This window comes from Sabethes cyaneus, chromosome 2 (assembly GCF_943734655.1).
Source record: "Sabethes cyaneus chromosome 2, idSabCyanKW18_F2, whole genome shotgun sequence".
NCBI lineage: Eukaryota > Metazoa > Arthropoda > Insecta > Diptera > Culicidae > Sabethes > Sabethes cyaneus.
In genome coordinates this window covers 227724907-227744744 of record NC_071354.1, presented here as the reverse complement: position 1 = coordinate 227744744, position 19838 = coordinate 227724907, and the positions used below count along the sequence as shown (strand labels likewise).

Here is a 19838-nt window from a genome sequence, read left to right as displayed (position 1 = left end):
TGAGCAAATTTGTATTTCGTTTGAATGGGAGCCCCCCCCCCCTCCTAAAAAGGTAAGAAGTCCTAATTCATCATGGGAAAAATGGTTGCCTCCAAAAACACCCACATGCCAAATGTTGTTCTATTTGCTTGATTAGTTCTCGAGTTAGGAGGAAATTTGTATTTCATTTGTACAGGAGCCCTCCCTCTTAGAGTGGGGAGGGGTCCTAATTCACCGTAGAAAATTTTCTTGCCCTCGAAAACCTTCACATGCCAAAGTTGGTTCCATTTGCTTGATTAGTTCTCGAGTTATGGGGAAATTTGTATTTCATTTGTATTGGAGCCCCCCCTCCTAATGTGGGAAGAGGTCCTAATTCATCACAGAAAAAATTCTTGCCTCCAAAAACACCTACATGCCAAATTTGGTTCCATTTGCTGGATTAGTTCTCGAGTTATGAGGAAATTTGTATCTCGTTTGTACAGGACCCCCCCTCCTAAAGTGGGGAGGGGTCCCAATTCATCATTGAAAAAAAATTGTCTCCAAAAACACACACATGCCAAATTTGGTTCAATTCGCTTGATTAGTTCTCGAGTTATGAGGAAATTGGTATTTCATTTGTACAGGAGCCCCTCCTCTTAAAGTGGGGAGGGGTCCTAATTCACCATAGAAAATTTTCTTGCTCTCGAAAACCTTCACATGCCAAATTTGGTTGCATTTGCTTGATTAGTTCTCGAGTTATGAGGAAATTTGTATGGAAGTCCCCCCTCTTAAAGGGGAGAGGAGTTATAATTCCTCTTATAAAGAGGGGAGGGGTCTCAATTCACCATAGAATAAATTCTTGTCACCAAAAAAAACACCCACATGCCAAATGTTGTTCTATTTGCTTGATTAGTTCTCGAGTTAGGAGGAAATTTGTATTTCATTTGTACAGGAGCCCCCCCTCTTAGAGTGGGGAGGGGTCCTAATTCACCGTAGAAAATTTTCTTGCCCTCGAAAACCTTCACATGCCAAAGTTGGTTCCATTTGCTTGATTAGTTCTCGAGTTATGAGGAAATTTATATGGCAGCCCCCCCTCTTAAAGGAGAGAGGAGTTACAATTCCTCTTGTAAAGAGGGAGGGGTCTCAATTTACCATAGAATAAATTCTTGTCACCGAAAACACCCACATGCCAAATTTGGTTCTATTTGCTTGATTAGTTCTCGAGTTATGAGGAAATTTGTATTTCATTTGTATAGGAGCCCCCCCTCCTAAAGTGGGGAGAGGTTCTTATTCATCATAGAAAACATTCTTGCCTCCAAAAACACCTACATGCCAAATTTGGTTCCATTTGCTGGATTAGCTCTCGAGTTATAAGGAAATTTGTATTTCGTTTGTATAGGAGCCCCCCCCCCCCCTCTTAAAGTGGGGAGGGGTCCCAATTCATCATAGAAAAAAATTTTGTCTTCAAAAACACACACATGCCAAATTTGGTTCCATTTGCTTGATTAGTTCTCGAGTTATGAGGAAATTGGTATGGAAACCCCCCCTCTTAAAGGAGAGAGGAGTTATAATTCCCCTTATAAAGAGGGGAGGGGTCTCAAATTACCCTAGAATAAATTCTTGTCACCGAAAACACCCATATGCCAAATTTGGTTCTATTTGCTTAATTAGTTCTCGAATTATGCAGAAATTTGTGTTTCATTTGTATGGGAGCCCCCCCTCTTAGTGGGGGGAGGGGTCTCTAACCATCACTAAAACCTTTCCTGGCCCTAAAAACCTCTACATGCAAATTTTCACGCCGATTGGTTCAGTAGTTTTTGATTCTATAAGGAACACAAAACAGACAGACAGACAGACAGACAGACAGACAGACAGAAATCCTTCTTTATAGGTATAGAAGATTTGTTCACAGTGTGGCGTTTTTCTTTGCTCGCTCCGTAGTCGACATCCGAGCCGGAAAGGATCGATGAGATAAATATATGTTTTTTTTTATCATGATGCGCAGCTGAGAAGAATAATAGTACAATCCCGTTCCATCCGCTACGAGCGCGAACCTGTTGCGCTTTGAAGATGGATGGACAAAATTTTCCGTCGGATTTATTCAAAATAATGATATCTAGAAGCCAGAATTGCAAGCTTCGTTTTATCGGTATTGAGTCTCGAAGGAAAAAAATCTTAACGGACGACTCGCAACAGCCGGAGAATGAATCAACAGAAAGGCAGAAGCGATTCAAACGATTCAATTCATTAGCCAGATATGTTGTTCGTTCGGTTCGATGATTATTTGAGTTCCATCTTTCGACGCAAACAGATGGGTCGGACATTCTTTCTTGTGATGGCCGGACTAGCTGTGCTGGCGCTGGCTGAGCAGATTAAGTGCACGTCATCGAATCGTTTTCATATACCAAATTTGAGGGTAAGTTTCTCAATCTACAATGTTAAGGCTTCTAAATTTTAGTTAATTTCAATCCAACAGGCCAACTGGCACCGTGCAACGGAATATTGCTTCTCACTTGGCATGCAACTTGCCATTGCCGATTCCGAAGAGGATCATACGAAAATGGTGAAATTTATATCCGAGTCGGAAGTGTACAACAATGAGAGCACCGTGGTTTGGATCGGGGCAAGCGATCTGGCCCAGGAGGGTGTCTTCTATTGGCACGCCAGCGGACAGCGGCTGCGCTACACAAACTGGCGCTCGGACAATCCGGATGATTTCGGTGGTCAGGAAGATTGCGTCAATCTTGTCAATATTCCGGCCAGTGGATGGCACTGGCACGCAAACGACGCTGGCTGCATTGCAGCGCATTATTTCATTTGTGAAAATGTTCACCCAAAACAGGCGATTGAATTGTTCTAAGTGCGGAAGCCGATTTTGCGAAATCATAATGGAAGAATGCAGATCACACTTCCCCAAGTTAGCTATGTGCTTCGAACGTTTTATTTTATGTTTCCATAAATGCTCCACTAAAATTCATCTGGAACTCTTCATAGTTGATTAAATTGATGGAATGACAAATTGACAAAGTTTACGCAATTAAGCACACGTGTTTTATGTTATATCTAGTGTTATGTTAATAGTTTGCTGAATTCATTTTATTTCCTCCATATAGTCGTACCGAACAATATACTTCATTCAAAAATGATCGCATCGAATCAATTTACTTACGAATGGTCGTACCGAACCATGTTAATAATCTATGATCGTACCGAACGGTACACTTCATTCAACAATTTTTATTTTGGTTTTATTTATGTGTCCCTGTCCGCCGGTCCGGCAGAACAAAAGGATAAAATCAGTGATCTCCGCTACTGACGGGTACCCGCTACGGCTTTTACCTATCGGCAGGACAAGTTCTCGTCTATAGCCCGGATGTCACTGGCTAAGCTGCGTCACCATGAGCCTCTGGGTCTGCCTCTTCTACGCTGTCCTTGAGGATTCCAATCGAGTGCTTCTCTGCAGAACTCGTTCGCTCCTTGCCTCAAGGTGTGTCCCATCCACTTCCACCTACGCTCACGAATTTCTGTTGCTTTCGGCCGTTGATGACGGTCGTTGAATGGGATTGCTCATTGGTTATCCAGTTGTCAGGCTACCAGGCACGAATGATATATCGCAGGCACCGGTTAATAAATACCTGTAGTTTTTGCGTTGTCTACGCTGAGCCGCTCCCAGTTTTATAGGCATACAGCAGTATGGATTTAACGTTAGAATTGAAAATTCGGAGTTTCTATATAGAGTAATCTAGTTTGAACGCCAGGTGTTTCGCAGACCTGCAAGGGCACCACTGGCCTTCCTGATCCGTGTAGCGATATCTGTCTTGGTACCACCGCACAGTGGGGCGACTTCATACAAATGCTGGCCAAGCAAAAAAATCTCTTCAAATCAAGGATAATATGTGGTTCTTAAGTAATTTTGGGGTGCTGAGCCCGAATTTCAGGTTTATTTTGCATTAGAACGTATATTTTTTGTGTTAGGGAGAATTTTCAACTATTTTTCAAGTATTTTTTGAGTTTAATGACGTATAAGAAATGAGGGTCATTTGGAAAACTATTGCAGATGGATTTTTACAGGATAAAACATTATATAAAACAATACAAAGCAAGTATGAGCTTTAATAATCAACACGAAATCCATATAAGTTAATATTAAAATCAAATCAAAAATCAAAACTTTTCCCCTTATTAGTTTTCTTAATCTTCTTTATCTCCATCTTCTTTTTCTTTTTTTTTCTTCTTCTTCTTCTTCTTCTTCTTCTTCTTCTTCTTCTTCTTCTTCTTCTTCTCCTTCTTCTTCTTCTCCTCCTGCAAAATCACTCGTTTCACGTTTCTTCAATAGTAATATAGCGTTCTCAGAAAGATTTTTCTAATTACATTTTTCCGTTTCGAAAAAGCTATAAGCTTTATCCGGAGAAACAAAAAGACGAATAATTCTATATCGATTTGTAATTTCACACTCATTTTTGCATGTAAAATATTGTCTTATATTTTTATCACTATTTTTAGCATAAGGCAATAACCTTATTTTCGTGAGGGTCAATACCGGTGTAGTGGCTAGCATTCACGCCGCCTCTCACACCGAGGACCGTGGTTCAATTCCCAACCCCGCAGAAGTCACGAATGACCCGAGTGGTTAAAGTGACTATAATCAAACAAAAAAACTTATTTTTGTGCTTCTTCTGTCATTCGTCCTATCAGCAATATAGTTGTCTAGATTCATTTATGACCGCGAATTCAAATTCTTTGCATTGCAGTGGACGTATTATATGAGGACTACTGCATAGCACCCTGACATAAAGGGTTTTGGTATACAAACAATAAGTTTCGAATTTTTCTGAAATAATGTGTTCAAGAACTTGGTATAGAAAATTTCTCAACATTTTAATTAATTTCATATCTATACCCGTGATTTCAGAACTAATACCAGAATTGGCATAAGATCTTCGAGCTGTATTTCCGTCATTACTATCACTGTTTCCTCTAAATTTCCTCCAACCTCTAAAATCTATTCAATATGCAATATGGACCATAGATTCGAAGCAGCTTATCCAACCATGTAAAGGAGATATCCCATAATTAAGATATCCTACGTTTACTTTGAGTATTTGCATTTTGTCTATATTGTTCAATTCTGATATAGTAGCCTTACAAGCGTAATATTTGTGCTCTGCGCTACTCTGCGCTAAATGAGACTATATCCATTTGAAAGCTCATATTTTACGCTAACTTTTACCGGTAGTGCCAATAGTGGCGAACCTTGGCTTCAAAACTTTTAAGCGTGTTTTACGCGAAAATATGGCACTTTTTTAATGAAAATTAAAATTGTGGCATACTATGATAAAATTACTGCATACTCAATTAATGGGCTTTATTCAGCACTATTTTTTGAAGAACTTTTCCTTAGACACCGTTGAAATCCGAGCTACCATTAGACCTCTAGCATTTTTTGAAATATTGGGTTATTTTTCAAAAAAACGCTAAAACATGCTGAAATAGCATACTTTTAAGATTCATAGAAAATTCAAATTTTGTCATATTGATCTAAAATTTTGGATTTGAACACTTCAATAATATAGAATCACAGGAAAAATACAACGGAGAGTCGAAATTAACTTTCATTTTTTGGCTGCTGGCCAGCGATTCCCCACTGTGCTCCGCACAGTAATCCAAAAAGACGAAAAGTGGAACTTTTTTCCTTCTGTCTCTTGTTTTCATTTTATCATTTATGGTCTACAGCACTTTTGTTCGTATTAATATCCCCCTTAATCTAAAACTGTCAAAAGTTCGTCATCGCTTACTATGATGAAAATTAAAAAATGACTTTTTTGTGTTAGGAAATATAGACATAGTTCCTTCGGCAAAGTTGTAAATATTGTAAAAACAAGCAATTTTGCTGAAGAAATAAAATTTCTATCTTTATCGAGTGCTGAACTATAGGGCATATTCTTCAAAACTATTTTTTATTTCGTGTTTTTGTGGCACGGCGGTAGTTATGATCTACAGATATTCAATCAGATGTAAATGTGTAAAACTGTATGTTGAACTCACTCGCTCACATTATTTTCACAATGCAGCCACACACTGCACAGTCACTTTTATTCGCATCATTATCTTCCGATCGAATATCTTTCAAATCAAGTTAAACTATTCTCGGCAAACGTCCCCGAGTAGCGAAAAACGCTTGCGGCTATCAACCATAGCCGTCGTTTCACCAAAACAACAGGTCTCTCCTGCTACCACGCGCAAAAGCTTGGCTGGAGGACACACCTGAAACAGCTTCCCTCGGAGCAGCAGTACCATTAAATTCCTACCGCTTCGTTTTTCTTTTTCAGTTACCGTCAGAAGCAAAGAAAAAAAACTCCGCTTCCGCATTAGTTCAGCAGCACTTCTCGGTTTTCCTGTCGGTTCTCAACTCAAACCCTCGCGTCGCCTTCCGCGAGCCGCAGTTCAGACAGCAACAGTTTGCATTATCACCCCAACATCACCATCTCAAGATCCGTCCTACCCCACTTGCAAGTCGGCTGGTTTTCCATTCTCCGAATGCCAGTTTTTCCGTCCACGAAATGGCGCTGCTATATGGTGCGCTCTACACGTAGTAGGGACGGCGTGCGTTTTTTCTTCTTACCGAGAAAAGCGGTAAAGTGGCAAAGCGCTGAAAACAATTCGGAAAAATTTATTCTCCCCTTCGGTAGCTTTATTCTGCAAAACAGCTTCTACCAGCCGTCGCCGTCGGCATGCCGGTTCGTGTGCCGAGCGGCCAGAAGGAAAATTAGGATTTATAGTTATTTTTATTCCTCTGCTCTTTGGCTTGCCGTTGCGTTGCACTGGCTGGCGGGAAAGTTTCTTTGGTGTCCTAAGTTTTGATTTGTCTTGATACTGGTTTTGTGTTCCGTGCACGTTGGATGCGGAGGAAAGGTGGCCCATAAAGCGAAAAAGGGCAAATCAGAAGCGACTCCAGCAACTCGTTTACTTCATTAACAATAACAGCAATCGCACCACCAGCACAAGAGAATACTAACAACGGAATCCTACAAAAATTTGTTGCGAAGGAAACGAAGAACTGGTCGTTCAATTTTTCCCTTACTTAGCAATCACAGTTCGGGAGTATTTTCATTCGACAAACAACACGAGTTAATTGACAGGTTGGCATCATATATGATGTATCATGCGTTTTTGCTGTGCTTGGCCATTTTGGCACTTGATATTCTGTCGGCGGTCGGAACTGTCGAGCGGAGCGTGACATACCTACAGTTAGTTCGAAAATTTCAAGACCAAAAGGACTTTTGCGTGATTGACACAGGTGAGGAAATTGCTGCGAGAGAAAATACACCGTCGCTCAAAGTGCTGACGAGTAAAATTGGAATGTTGAGGGTTTAAATCCTGAAGTTAGTGCCGAAAGATGTGGTGTAGCAAATTGAATTTGGAGTAACAGAAATATAATTCCTTAACGCATTTTATAGCTGATTAAGAGTGAAAAAAAAGCGAAGCACGCTTACAGAATACTTGTTGAAATTGAGTCTTTGCTTGTTGGAATTTTGAGGATTAATTTTCGTATTTTCGTGTTACACGGGCTCGTGGGTCCTTGCATCCATCGATTCTTGAATGCTTGGGAAGTCAGGTTTTCAGATCTTTTGGTATTTGATTATACAATTCTTCAAAGTTTGTTGATTCTTAAGTACTTTAACCATTGGGTTCATGGATTAATAAGTCCAGCAGATTCTGGACTAACAAACTTTTTGAGTTTTGGCTCTTAGATTTTTATAAAACTTTATAAAATATTTGTAATGACCTTATTAGAATTTTGGCTTATTAGAATCCGTGGTATCTTGAATTATTTAGTTCTATAATTATTAGGTTTTAACATCTTGTTTTTTTTCAAAGATACTTCGTTTACTCATTTCATGGGTTCTTGGATTGGGCCTTTTTGGCTATTTAGATTCTTCAATTTCTATGCCATTGGGTTATCGAATTCATGAGATCTTAGTGTGATGAGACGTCACTGAGGGCCTAGAAAACTTCCGAAATTTAAATAGGTTTGAAGATGTATTAAAAAATTCCTGCAACAGCACGATTTCAATCAAATGCTTATCTTTTTTACAAGTATTCACTTACGTTTAATATCTTAAATTATTTGTTATTTTATTGTTCCACTTTATAGCTCTGGTAAACCAAATAATTCTGTGAATGGTTTTGTAGCTTATTAACATATGGCAACAAATTATAATTTATGTTTGCTAATGCTTTTACCGTCACTTATGTGTACAGGGATGCATCAAATATGTATATGCACCACCATCCAATTGTACGTTTATCCAAGTAGAACTCAATTAAGTAATTACTTCTCTAAGATCAAATATTCGTAGCTCTGTAGTTTTCAGGTCAGGCCTAATTCACTAGCTTTGATGCTAATTAACGATTGAATTTAGTATAATATTCTAGTTTTAAGTGATTTTGTAAATTTCCGATAGTCACACCACGTTATCAACGATATTTGTTGCTTTTTATCTATTGTCCACGATGACCACGCAGATCTGATAATGACAACTGCAAGCGACTGAGTGCCGATCAATATCATTTGACGGGTTGTGTCTCTGTGCACAACTCAGAGTTAACTCTTGTAAGGGGCGTCGACCGAAGGATCGTCGCACTCCCCCTGTCGTGGCTTACCTGTCCATCGCGCTGAACATCAAGTACTGCCAAAAGCAGTTTGAACTGCCGCAGATCTTACCCTTCCATGCATGCCTTCGTTTACGGAGATCAAACGCCTCTTGGCCCAGAACTATTTCGTCCGTCTCGTCAAGTCCGGCAGGTAATCATGATTCCAGTGCCGCCAGAATATATTCGGCTCCACTTGTGAAGTACGCCACAAACGCTTTAACATCGCCGCGCTGTGCGTTAGTGGCAGTAAATTGACGGTGCCTTCGATTTCGAACAGGAGATTTCGGAGAACTTCGTCACTAAGAAGACTCTGTGGTTGAATCTGCTGGAGGTTTCGTTTAACGGTCTGGTTAAGTCTGGAGCGTCTGGTCTGGAGATGCAGGAGGAATAAAGCGCCATTCGCTGTTGGGACTGACAAGCTTCCGGACAATTTTTTCCTGATCCAACTCTGCCAGACCTGCCTTGAGTTTCTTGCTTGCGGCCACGAAATTTGTGCCACGGTCGCTGAATATTTGATTCGGAACTCCTCGTCGCACCATGAAGTTTCTTATTGCCATAATACAGGAATCTGTGCTAGGTTTATTCGCGACCTCTATATAGACGCCCGTGTCATCAGACAAGTTACGTGTTATCAGACAAGGCGCCCCATCGCCACTTTAAGCGGACCAAAGTAGTCCACCCCCACGAAAGTAAATGGTCTTGTGAATACCGCCAATATAGCTGTTTGGAGATCGCCCACAGGGGGTGCCTGGGGTATTACCCTCTGGTTCTTGCACAACTGACAGTTCGCCCTAACATTTCGGAGCACTACGCTCAGTTTCGGTATTTTGAATATCTGCCTTAGTTAACCACAGTTTCGTGATTGCGGTTATGATAGCGCTCATGATAGTCCTGTACAAACAGTTGCGTAATATGATGGTCCCCTGGAAGAATAATTGGGTTCTGGGCGACCATCGTAGCATACTCGCATCTGCTGATTCTTCTCTGCATTCGCATAATTTGTTGTTCGTCCGAGAATGGATTCATTTGGAACATTGTGCTTTGGTTAGGAAGTGATTTGGATGTACTTGGATTACTCAAGAGAATGCTGACTTCCTAGAACTCTTCCTGTGGATAGTTCAGATCCCAGATTAAGGCTTTTCTCGTCCAGCCAATTACGCATCTCAAAACCGGCTTGAACGTGGACGTGTCGAACGTCTTGAACTAGCTGTATTGCCTCTTCTTCCGTCTGCGTGTTAGTGAGCATTTCGTCCACGTAATGGTGTTTAACGATCGCTTTAGCTGCCTCCGGGTACTGTCCAGCATGCTTCTCAGTGTTCAAATTTTTGACGTATTGGGCACAGCTTGGTGAACAATATGCCCCAACCTGCATAACGTAGGTACTAGGCTCTGCATCCGTCGTATTTTACCACCACACGAACCGCGGGTAACCGCTGACAGTTTTGATCATCTAATGACATCCACACCTGATGGAACATCTCCCTCAGATCACCACAGATTGCCACCTTGTTCTCTTAGAACTGAATGCCCAAGTAACAATTTTAATTCTATTATTGCAAACACTTCTCCTATAAAACTATTTGTTTAAAACCCGACTTAAAACTTTGAAGGCACAGCAGCTTGTATAAAACCATGTTATAATTTCAATACAACTTATCGGGCCCACTCTACAGGAGGCATTTGGGAATGATTTTTATAACTGCTATAAAATCACATTGTTATATTATTTTGCTCTTAACGTGGTATACATGAGTTTGACAGCTACTTTGAAAAAACATTTCAAACCCATTATATAAAGAAATAAATCTTATAAAGTCTATAGAAAGTCTTCGCAAATTATTTTTAAATATAATTTGTCATATGCAACAATTTTTTCTTGCTATTTATTCTAGAAATATACTTGCGACAAGAAGTAAGCAATTTAAACCGACATAAAATGAATATCATTTAAACGACGACGATTATAATTTTTTTAATAGCATTTTTCAATTGAAAACACTGAGGCATGTAGTTGAAATTAGCAACGCATTCGAATTTTTCGTTAATATCATAGTAAATACTTCGAAAAATTGTAACGCGCTTCAAAAATAATCAGTAATTAATATTTTCATATAGGTTTCATGAACATAAATCTGTGCATAATAATATTATTTTCGATCATTTTTGTTTCACCAGCACATCTGAGGAGCAGAAGAAAGAAAATCGATTTTTTCTAATAAAATTACGTTACTGAATAAGATTCGATTGAACGAAAATAATATTTCAGCTTTGTATAATAATATATAACGGAAATTTTTATCATGAATTTAATTACGATTTTTCGATAAAACTCTCAGGTAATTATGTTGCTTTGATAGGATAGCACACATTTTAAAATACCTTTTTACGCCTATTTGGCTTACAGTAAACTTTATAACTGCAAAAGTCACAGCTCTTTGCAGGCTATTCGGTTGTAGAAACAAATAGAAAGGCTCCTTTGGCAGCACTGTTTTTGGTTCTTTCTTTTTCGAGGCTTTGCTTTAGTTGTCATTATAGCAAGGTTGAATAAATATTGTCGCCGCGCAGATCGTCGCTGTAATTTCGCCGCTATAATTAAAGAGGATAAATCTGATACGGACATAGACGATATGAGAACCGTTTCTCAAACCGCATCTTCGTTACAACGTGACGTCGCAGATTGGAATTTGCATGGTGTTGTCCAGGTCCGGTTCGTCAATGGTAACAAGGTTCTGCGTATTATGAAAGCCGTCAGCTCGATGTCCGACATCCCGGAAGATTTGTACTTCCTGATCAAGAAAGCTGTCTCGATGCGCAAGTATTAGGAACATAACCGTGAGGACATCGACCGTACTACAAAATCAAGGCCGTACTGCCGCCAAACTGAAGGTATGAATCAAGCTCCGCATCGGCATCAATTTTATATCTGAAAAATTCAGGTCAAAAATAAAGCGAACTTTTATTTGTATTCAAATAAAATAGATACTAATTCGTTCAATGCATTTTGTTTGATATTATAGCCATTTGACTATTTCTGGAGATGTTTTGAAAACTGTATATTTTTAATTTCATTGTCGTCCGAACTATCACATGCATCGAGTAAATGCGCTTCTTGATTGAATTTTTTTCCAGTTTGATACTTGAGCCATTTTGACATGACGATTTTATAAAACCCGAATTAATCCACCTAGCGGCGTGACCTAGCCTTTCTACTGCCACAATAATCATTATTTAATTTCTCAGGAACTTAATTGTAGATGTATAGGGGAGAGTAGCCAACAGTGAGACAACAGGAATAGTGAGACATCGGGAATAGTTTCGCCATAAAACGTACAAGATCCATGATATTTTCCTACAAAGTAAAGTTTGTGAATCTATATCACATAATACAGTTTGAAAAAAATTTATTAATTTTTAAGTATATTTTTCAACAAAAGTCGTTTTTGGGGGGGTCAAAGTAAATTTTATTGCGAACATTTTCAGGTGATTTTTAACGGCAAATCGCCTAATCCAAATTAAAGTTACTATATGGCATCTCATAGGAATGAGAGATAAAAATAAAAAATATAAGACCATCGAATTGTTTGCTAACACCACTATTTCACTATTTCTTATAAAACATTCCTATTGGGAACAGTGAGACAAACAGATGTGGGTAATCTCCAAAAAAAAATTTTGAGTTGAATTGTAAACCAATCCATATAAATTGATTGTAAATGAGTTCTGAAGTGTAAGTTGAAGGTCAGATAACCAGGATTTGACCTTTATATGAATATAAATGTAGATGTGAGAAAAATCGGAATTTTCAATACTGCACAACAATAATGTATCCTTTATGCACAAAATAAACAGTACGACTTCTAAACTATTCTTTGTTACCAAAAAATATGGTTTAAGTTTAATTCTAATATGTGTCTCAGTATTCAATACTCGTTATCTCACTCTTCGCACCTACTGGGGAACAGTGAGCCAAAAAGACACCTTCACATTTGCGTTTGTAACTATTTTATCTTTTAACCAAACGGGCTGAAACATTTTTTTTAGACAACTAGAAGGATATACCTTTCAAATGGATTGAAGACCTCGTTGGTAACTATCACCAAAAAAATTTTAAAATTTTTGGAAAAAAAGTGTCTCACTGTAGACGTTTCTCCCCTAGATGTTATATTAGACTATATTTTTAAATATCCGTTCCGTATTCCTCAAAATCCTTATTTGCCAGTAAAATTCACAACGTATTGTGTAGAATAATTATATTTTCTTTCCTTGGGTGCGTAAATACATGTAAGCGTCATTTATATTACTTGATGAACACCTTATTTAGTTTTATAATATTTATAGAAAAATAATGTAAACACAAAAGATAATTTTTACAGACTTGAATGAATATGTATAGAAAATTAGAAATTAACCCTCTAACGGGTCTACAGACGGCCTTAACTTTCGGGCTTCAGAGCCTCATACGAAACTTGTTTTGAATTGACAATATGAAGTATTTGTTCATAGCAGATTTTTTGATATTTTGATATTAATACCATGCATTCAAAAGTTAGCATCTTTGAAAAACAAGAGTTCAGAAAAATTATTATTATATTTCGCTTTTGAAGGAAAAGGATATCTACAACAAAATGATTGATCTCAACATTTTACTATTGGTTTGCTTGGCTTCAATTTTGCAATATATCTGAATTAGAAAACAATTACTGAATAGAGCATTAGATATGAAAACGAGAAATGGAACTATTTCTTAGCTAGCGCTCCTTCAGATAATTATTTTTACATGAAAATCAAAACTTAAGCTTCTTTTGAATGTACTTTCATGAAAAGATAGTCATTAGCTTGATCGCATCGTTTTTACAATGTTAGAGGGTTAGGAAAACAAGATGAGGTCGAAAAATAGTGCCAAAACTGCGCCATAAACATGCTTGAGAATGGGAAATACGATCGATATGATTCCCAGTGCTTGTCTTTTTTTGATTTATTTATTAAAACATGATACATGACATAAGACATCTGTCCTTTAAAATGTCACTAACGAAAACAAATCTTACAAAGTTACTACCGTGCAACGTTTACTTCCTATTTTTCATATAACATTTCTAAGCTCTAGTATCTATTGATTGAAAAGAGCATCTATTGATGCGCAGAATTTATTTGGAATTTGTACAAATTTATTTGGAAAATTTATTTGGAATTTTGATTCTATACACCACTATACCTACATGCTTAAATAAACTGCTTTTCTTCGCTTTTTGCTTTTCTTGAAATCTGAAATCAAAGAAAAGAAAAAACTTTTCGATTGAATCCCACTATTTAATATTTATTTGCAACAGATACGTAGTTCACCTACGACGTGCAGGCTTCATCAGTGTCTTATTTCAAAGCGTATACGTATCTGTCGCGAATAAATATTAAATAGTGGAATTTAGTCGGTAAAAGTTTTTTCCTTTCCTTAATTTCAGAGTTCGTATTCCACTAAGAGGCTTCAAAAACTTCAGACAATTGACATGTTTCTCACTTTTCTTGAATTTCATTGCAAATTTTAAAATTGCAAATTGTCATCACATACATACATACATACACACATACATACATACATACATACATACATACATACATACATACATACATACATACATACATACATACATACATACATACATACATACATACATACATACATACATACACACATACATACACACATACATCACACACATCTCATACATTGAATACAATCAACATTTGATTGATATGTATTGATTTCACACGTTTTAACGGTTTAATATACGGTGCTTAAGTGTTAAAGTTTGAATAACTTTTGAATGAAGCGTCCGATTTTAAATAACTCGGTTTCGTTTGATAGATCTCAGCAGTAATTTTTAAATAATCATAAAATATGTGATGTTTTTCATTAAATTAATGCTTATATGTTACATAAATATGTTTTAAATACTATTTTTTCACATTTCTTTATGTAACTTTCAAACTACAAGTCCAATCGTCATGAAATTTGGAAGTTAAGGGTTTCCAAGGCTCCTCTTTCATATGCAATCAATTTTGTTCAAATCGGTTAAGAGACCTATGAGATAATGAAGTCCCATATTTTTCATATTTTTATACATAACTTTTGAACTAAAAGTCCGATCAGTATGAAATTCAATAGCAACCAATGGGACACCTAGACCTTTCATTTGACACTAAGAACATTAAAATCGGTCCAGCCATCTCCGAGAAAAGTGAGTGAGATTAAAAGCGTCACATACACACACACACATACACACACACACATACACACACACACACACACACACACACACACACACACACACACACACACACACACACACACACACACACACACACACACACACACACACACACACACATACATACACACACACAGAAAATGCTCAGTTTTCGAAACTGAGTCGAATGGTATATAACATTCGGCCCGCAGGACCTTCTTTCCATTTCCGGTTTTCCAAGTGATTTCTATACCTTTATACTATAAATTTATATAGTAGAAAGGCAAAAAAGGGAGTTGATGATGATTGGAGAAATAAAGAATTTGGAAAAGGTTTGTTTCAGAATGGATAGATTTAATCCAACTGATTTGCAGGCCAAACTGTGGATTTATGAAATCTTTATTATTGATGTACAATAATCAATGTGCTTCTGGTTGTATATTTGTTCAAGAGTATCAAGTATTGGTGTTAAGCAAAGCTTTTATTTTCATTCGAAGAAGTCTTAAGGTAGCTTTTAAGATATGGAAACTATTAAACCATTTGACCATATTAAATGCAAAACGAAAATTGTTTTGAATTGGGATTGCATTCATAAAACCTTTTTAAAATGCTATAAAACTCTTGGGTTTATCGAATGTTACTTGGGTGATCATGGATATGAGTGACGTTAACTGATCCGGTCCAATTAGCAACATAGAGTTCAGTGATACGCCGTTTGTTTTGGCTGTCGCGTCCCAAACGATGCGGGTCTTACTCGGTTTGTTCGGATTAAAGACGGGGAAGATAGGAAGGAACCATACTCGACTTTGGTTCTCCGAGAACTCCTCTGTTGACAGTCTACGTATGTAGTCCTTCTCTTTCTCTATATATTCTCTGATTTTCGCTCGCATTGCTGCTGCCAGATTAGGGCCATTTTTTAGCCGTGATTCCAAACAGCGTAGCAGCTGTAATGCCATGAGTTTGCTGTTTGGAAGCTGAAAGCTGTCGTACTTCCCTACAGGGATGGTTCGATCACATTGACTCAAATTTGATTCATTTGACAGTACCGTCTCAGCAAATCCAAATATGACAAAGTTATATATGGGACGTTTGTAGAGCAAGTTATTGTCTATAATTTTGCTGAATAAAGTTTTGCTGCATCTTTTGTAGTTACGGTGCTAATGCTAGTATCTTATTAGTGACTAAATGAACGTTCATTTAGTCACAGATGAGTTACTAGCACTGTAGCACCGTAACTACCAAAGATACAGCAAAACTTTGTTCAGCAAAATTGTAGATAAGAACTAGTTCTACAAATGTCGCATATACAACTTTATCATATTTGGCTCGGGTGAGACGGTATTGTCAAATGAATCAAAATTGACTTCTTAACACTTTACATTTTGCATTCAAATAAAAGAGAATAGGAAATAATGGAAATCATGTAAATAATTCTGAACAGCCAATTGTGTTGTATACATCCAGGCATTGTACACTAGAATTTTTAACATTTTTCTCTAGTCATCACCAAGCGCGAGGCTCCGTGCGTCCGCACAGGTTTGCCGGCCTAAACGCCAGCTCTGCTTGCAGTCTAGACACCGGCCAGAATACATTTCCAAATTGAAACAAACATAAGAATAAAGTCCATTGTACAGATTAGAAATTTTCACTCGGCTAGACCTTTTGTTGCTCTGGGTTTCGGGCCTTGGAAATTTGATCCCGATCAGTGGTTGCTTGTTTCCAAAAGCTCTCACCTACCTGTATGTACTGCACAAACAAGCTGAGGGTAACACCTTTCAGCGAGCTCCAAATAAAAGCAAACTTTCGGGAAGCTCCGATCCGACCTGTCATATTTTCCATTAACGTCGTATATAAATATCAACCCACACCAGCAGCAGTCGGCAACCGGCTGTACGACTCGTCGGTTTCCGGTCCTAGTCATCCGCCATCCAACGGGTAATTCGGCTTGGTGTGAAACCTGGCCAAGCTGAATATTAGGCCTGGCCAGGCTTGGCTCTGGCAGACATAAAGCAAACACCAGCTGTTGCAAAAATAGGAAACCAATTCCGTGCCATCCTTGTCCGCGCAAATATGTATCTTTGTTGTGGGTTTCCTTTTTTCCGGTGCTCTGACGTTTGGGAATCTTTAATTTAAGACACTCTGTTTCGACGGACCGTAGCGGCCGTCTGAAATATGATCCTTGGGTTGCGCACAGCGCAACAGCAACAGTCGCGATCCGGTCTCTCCGGTTGTCTAATATTATATAGAACAATGTTCTTGTCGGCGCTTTTGCTTCATTATTATTTTCTGCTAATTTTGCTTCTACATCAATAAATGTCTAAGCATCAGCAGCAGACAGGCAGCCAGCACAAGCGAATTTGTGTCGTGCAAAAAAAATTCAATAAAAAAAGCAAGAATGTTGCCTGACTGCGTCTCGAGATGATGAAAGTCGTAAAAAATATTGTTTTGGGATGTCTGGGAAATAACCCTTATCTTGTATAGTACTTGTGGGAAGCCTATTGAGCAGCAGAATAATATAAGTGTATTTTATGATCATCAAAATATTTCATTTTTCATGCAATGAGACACAACTGAAGATCATGCATACGTTTGTCAAAGCAAAATTTTAATTATCTTTGTTTAATTGACCTACCTCAAGCAAATAGAGTGACATTCCAATTTTATTCGTATGACTTATCTACAATTCCAGTTGCTAGGAAAAATTTTATGTCGAAAAATTTCGTCATAACGATTTTCGTACGTCCCAACCACGCATAGGAAAAACTAGCAGCAATATATCTTCCTTGCCAGAGTGAAAATTTTAAAGCACGAACGAAATGGAAATGTAAATGGAAATTGTCATTCGAATCCTTAGGGGGAAACGATAATGTTTTTCAACGAGACGCCCCATGGATCACAAAAGTGACATCCCAGCTCAATTGGATGGCATTCGTCTGGAACGAATTTGGTATTGTGAAACGATTTGTAGTGAAATTTAATTCGAACTCATTGCAATTTAACAATCGTAATTTGCTTCTAGAATTTTGAAATATCTAAACGAATTATTTAATTATAGTATAATAAATGCATCGTATTTAAATGTTTGTTTTACCTTAAATTTTTCAGTGTAGTCAATTTCGTGTAGACACTTTCGAAACAAATTCATATTTCGCTCCGTTTTCTTTTGCCATAGAATAAAAATCAAAGTCACGCTTCAGCAAATGTAACATATTCCAAAACGGATCTGCTTTCCATTATTCATCCGCCACTCAGCCAGACAAGTGGGCCGATAAAAAAAGCGTAAACCACATCACACCCGGTGGCGGTAGCGAAATATTTCCCAAATTGCCATTCATTGGGGAGCAGCCGGTACATGCTTCTGCAACTACATGATGAGGCACAACGAGGAGAGGAAAAAAAGTTTATCAACTGTTGCAGCACCTGATCTGGCTTCCTGGCAAACCATCCGGAATCTGAGTCCCGATTTTTACAACTCTTCTGCCTGCGTGCGTAGTGTACAATCGTAACTTTTATTACAACTGCCTGTCGGCCTGCTCAATCCGCTCGGTTTCCGGATTTCCTTATTTTGATTTCGATCCGGTCGGTGGATCTTTTCCGCCAGAAGCGGGTGTAACAATTTAGCGCCACTGAAATGACGGTTACTGGAGTAGATCTAACGACACACCCAATCTAATGAATAACTCGCCAACGATGGTGTCCGAAGTGCCTGATGAATTGCGTACCTTGTTGGGGTTATGTTTGAAATGCTGCGCATAAAAATGAGCAACATGTTACTACTAAAAGTTAGTCTCATGATGTCCTCTCTCTCTTTATAGACGGGAAACAATAGTTGTTGTTCTTACTCCATAAAGATAATTTACGTTATTCGCCGATCGGTGTCGGAGACTTAAATATAGATTACGTTTTCGGAGACTTGAGTAAGGCTTGAATTCGTACTAATTTGAACTTCAAGGTTTACTTCTGATTGAACTGGAAATTGGATTTAAAGTAAGGCTTAAAGTTAGTGTAATTTGGACTGGAAAAGTTACTTGGAGTTAGACATTAAATCGAAATTAAAGCAGAATTAGAAAGTGGTCTTGCAATTGGCCTTGAAATCAGAATTTGAATTCGACTTAAAATTAAACCTAAGATTGGAATTAAAATGGACTTGAAATTAGGCTTAAAAACGGGCATGCAGTTGAATTGGGACTAATTTGACACTGAGGAAGCCTGCAAGTCGTAGGCGAAATACGTATCTGTCGTGAATAAATTACACATAGTAGAATTAAATTGGATAAGTTTTCTTCTTTTTTAATTTTAGGACTAATTTGAACTTAAAGTTTTACTTCAAACCGGTTATGAACATGAAATTAAACATGAAGTTTTACCTAAAATTAAAATTGACATCTTTCGTTTTATTTTCTCACACGTAGTAAACACTTTTCCGTTCTGTTTTTTTCTTTGTTCCTGTCCCACTTTTTCGCTAGTTGTTTCTATACCGTTTTCTTTTTTGCTTCTTCTTTTCTTCTTTGACATTGCATCTTTTCTCTTTTTCTATCGTTTTCCTTTTTTTCGTCTTTATTGTTCTGTTTTTCTTTGCTTCCTGTCCCATTTTCACTAGTTTTTTCTTACTTTCCATTCCATTTTCGACTTTTCTCTTCTGTTTTTCTCTTCATTTTGTTTCCAGTATTTCTAACCCATTTTATCTGCATTCTTTTCTTTTTCGTCTTTCGTTTTCGTATGCTCCATTTTCCTAATAATACTCCGTTTTTCAGTCTTTTCCGTCACGTTTATTCTGTTTTTGGCTTTTTCCTTTTAATCTCCCTTATCAACTCCCGTTTTTTCGTCATTTTCTCTTCCGTTCCTGATCCTCTCTTTGATCTTCTCTGTTTTTTTTTTCTTCATTTGAATTTTTTCGCTTTTTGTTACATCTTTCTCATTTTTTATCCCGTTGGACCTTTTTTACCATTTTCCACGTTTCCTCTGTCGATTTTATTCTCT

General features: G+C 37.8%; 1 protein-coding gene across 1 annotated transcript; it reads left to right on the top strand.

The window, feature by feature from the left end:
- Nucleotides 1-2292: 2292 nt before the first annotated feature.
- On the top strand, nt 2293-2997 carry LOC128737900 (collectin-10-like). Its single transcript, XM_053832663.1, has 2 exons — nt 2293-2374; nt 2435-2997. The coding sequence occupies exons 1-2, from the start codon at nt 2294-2296 to the stop codon at nt 2816-2818; spliced, it is 465 nt and encodes a 154-aa protein (XP_053688638.1). The 5' UTR covers nt 2293; the 3' UTR covers nt 2819-2997.
- The last annotated feature ends 16841 nt before the right edge of the window (nt 2998-19838 follow it).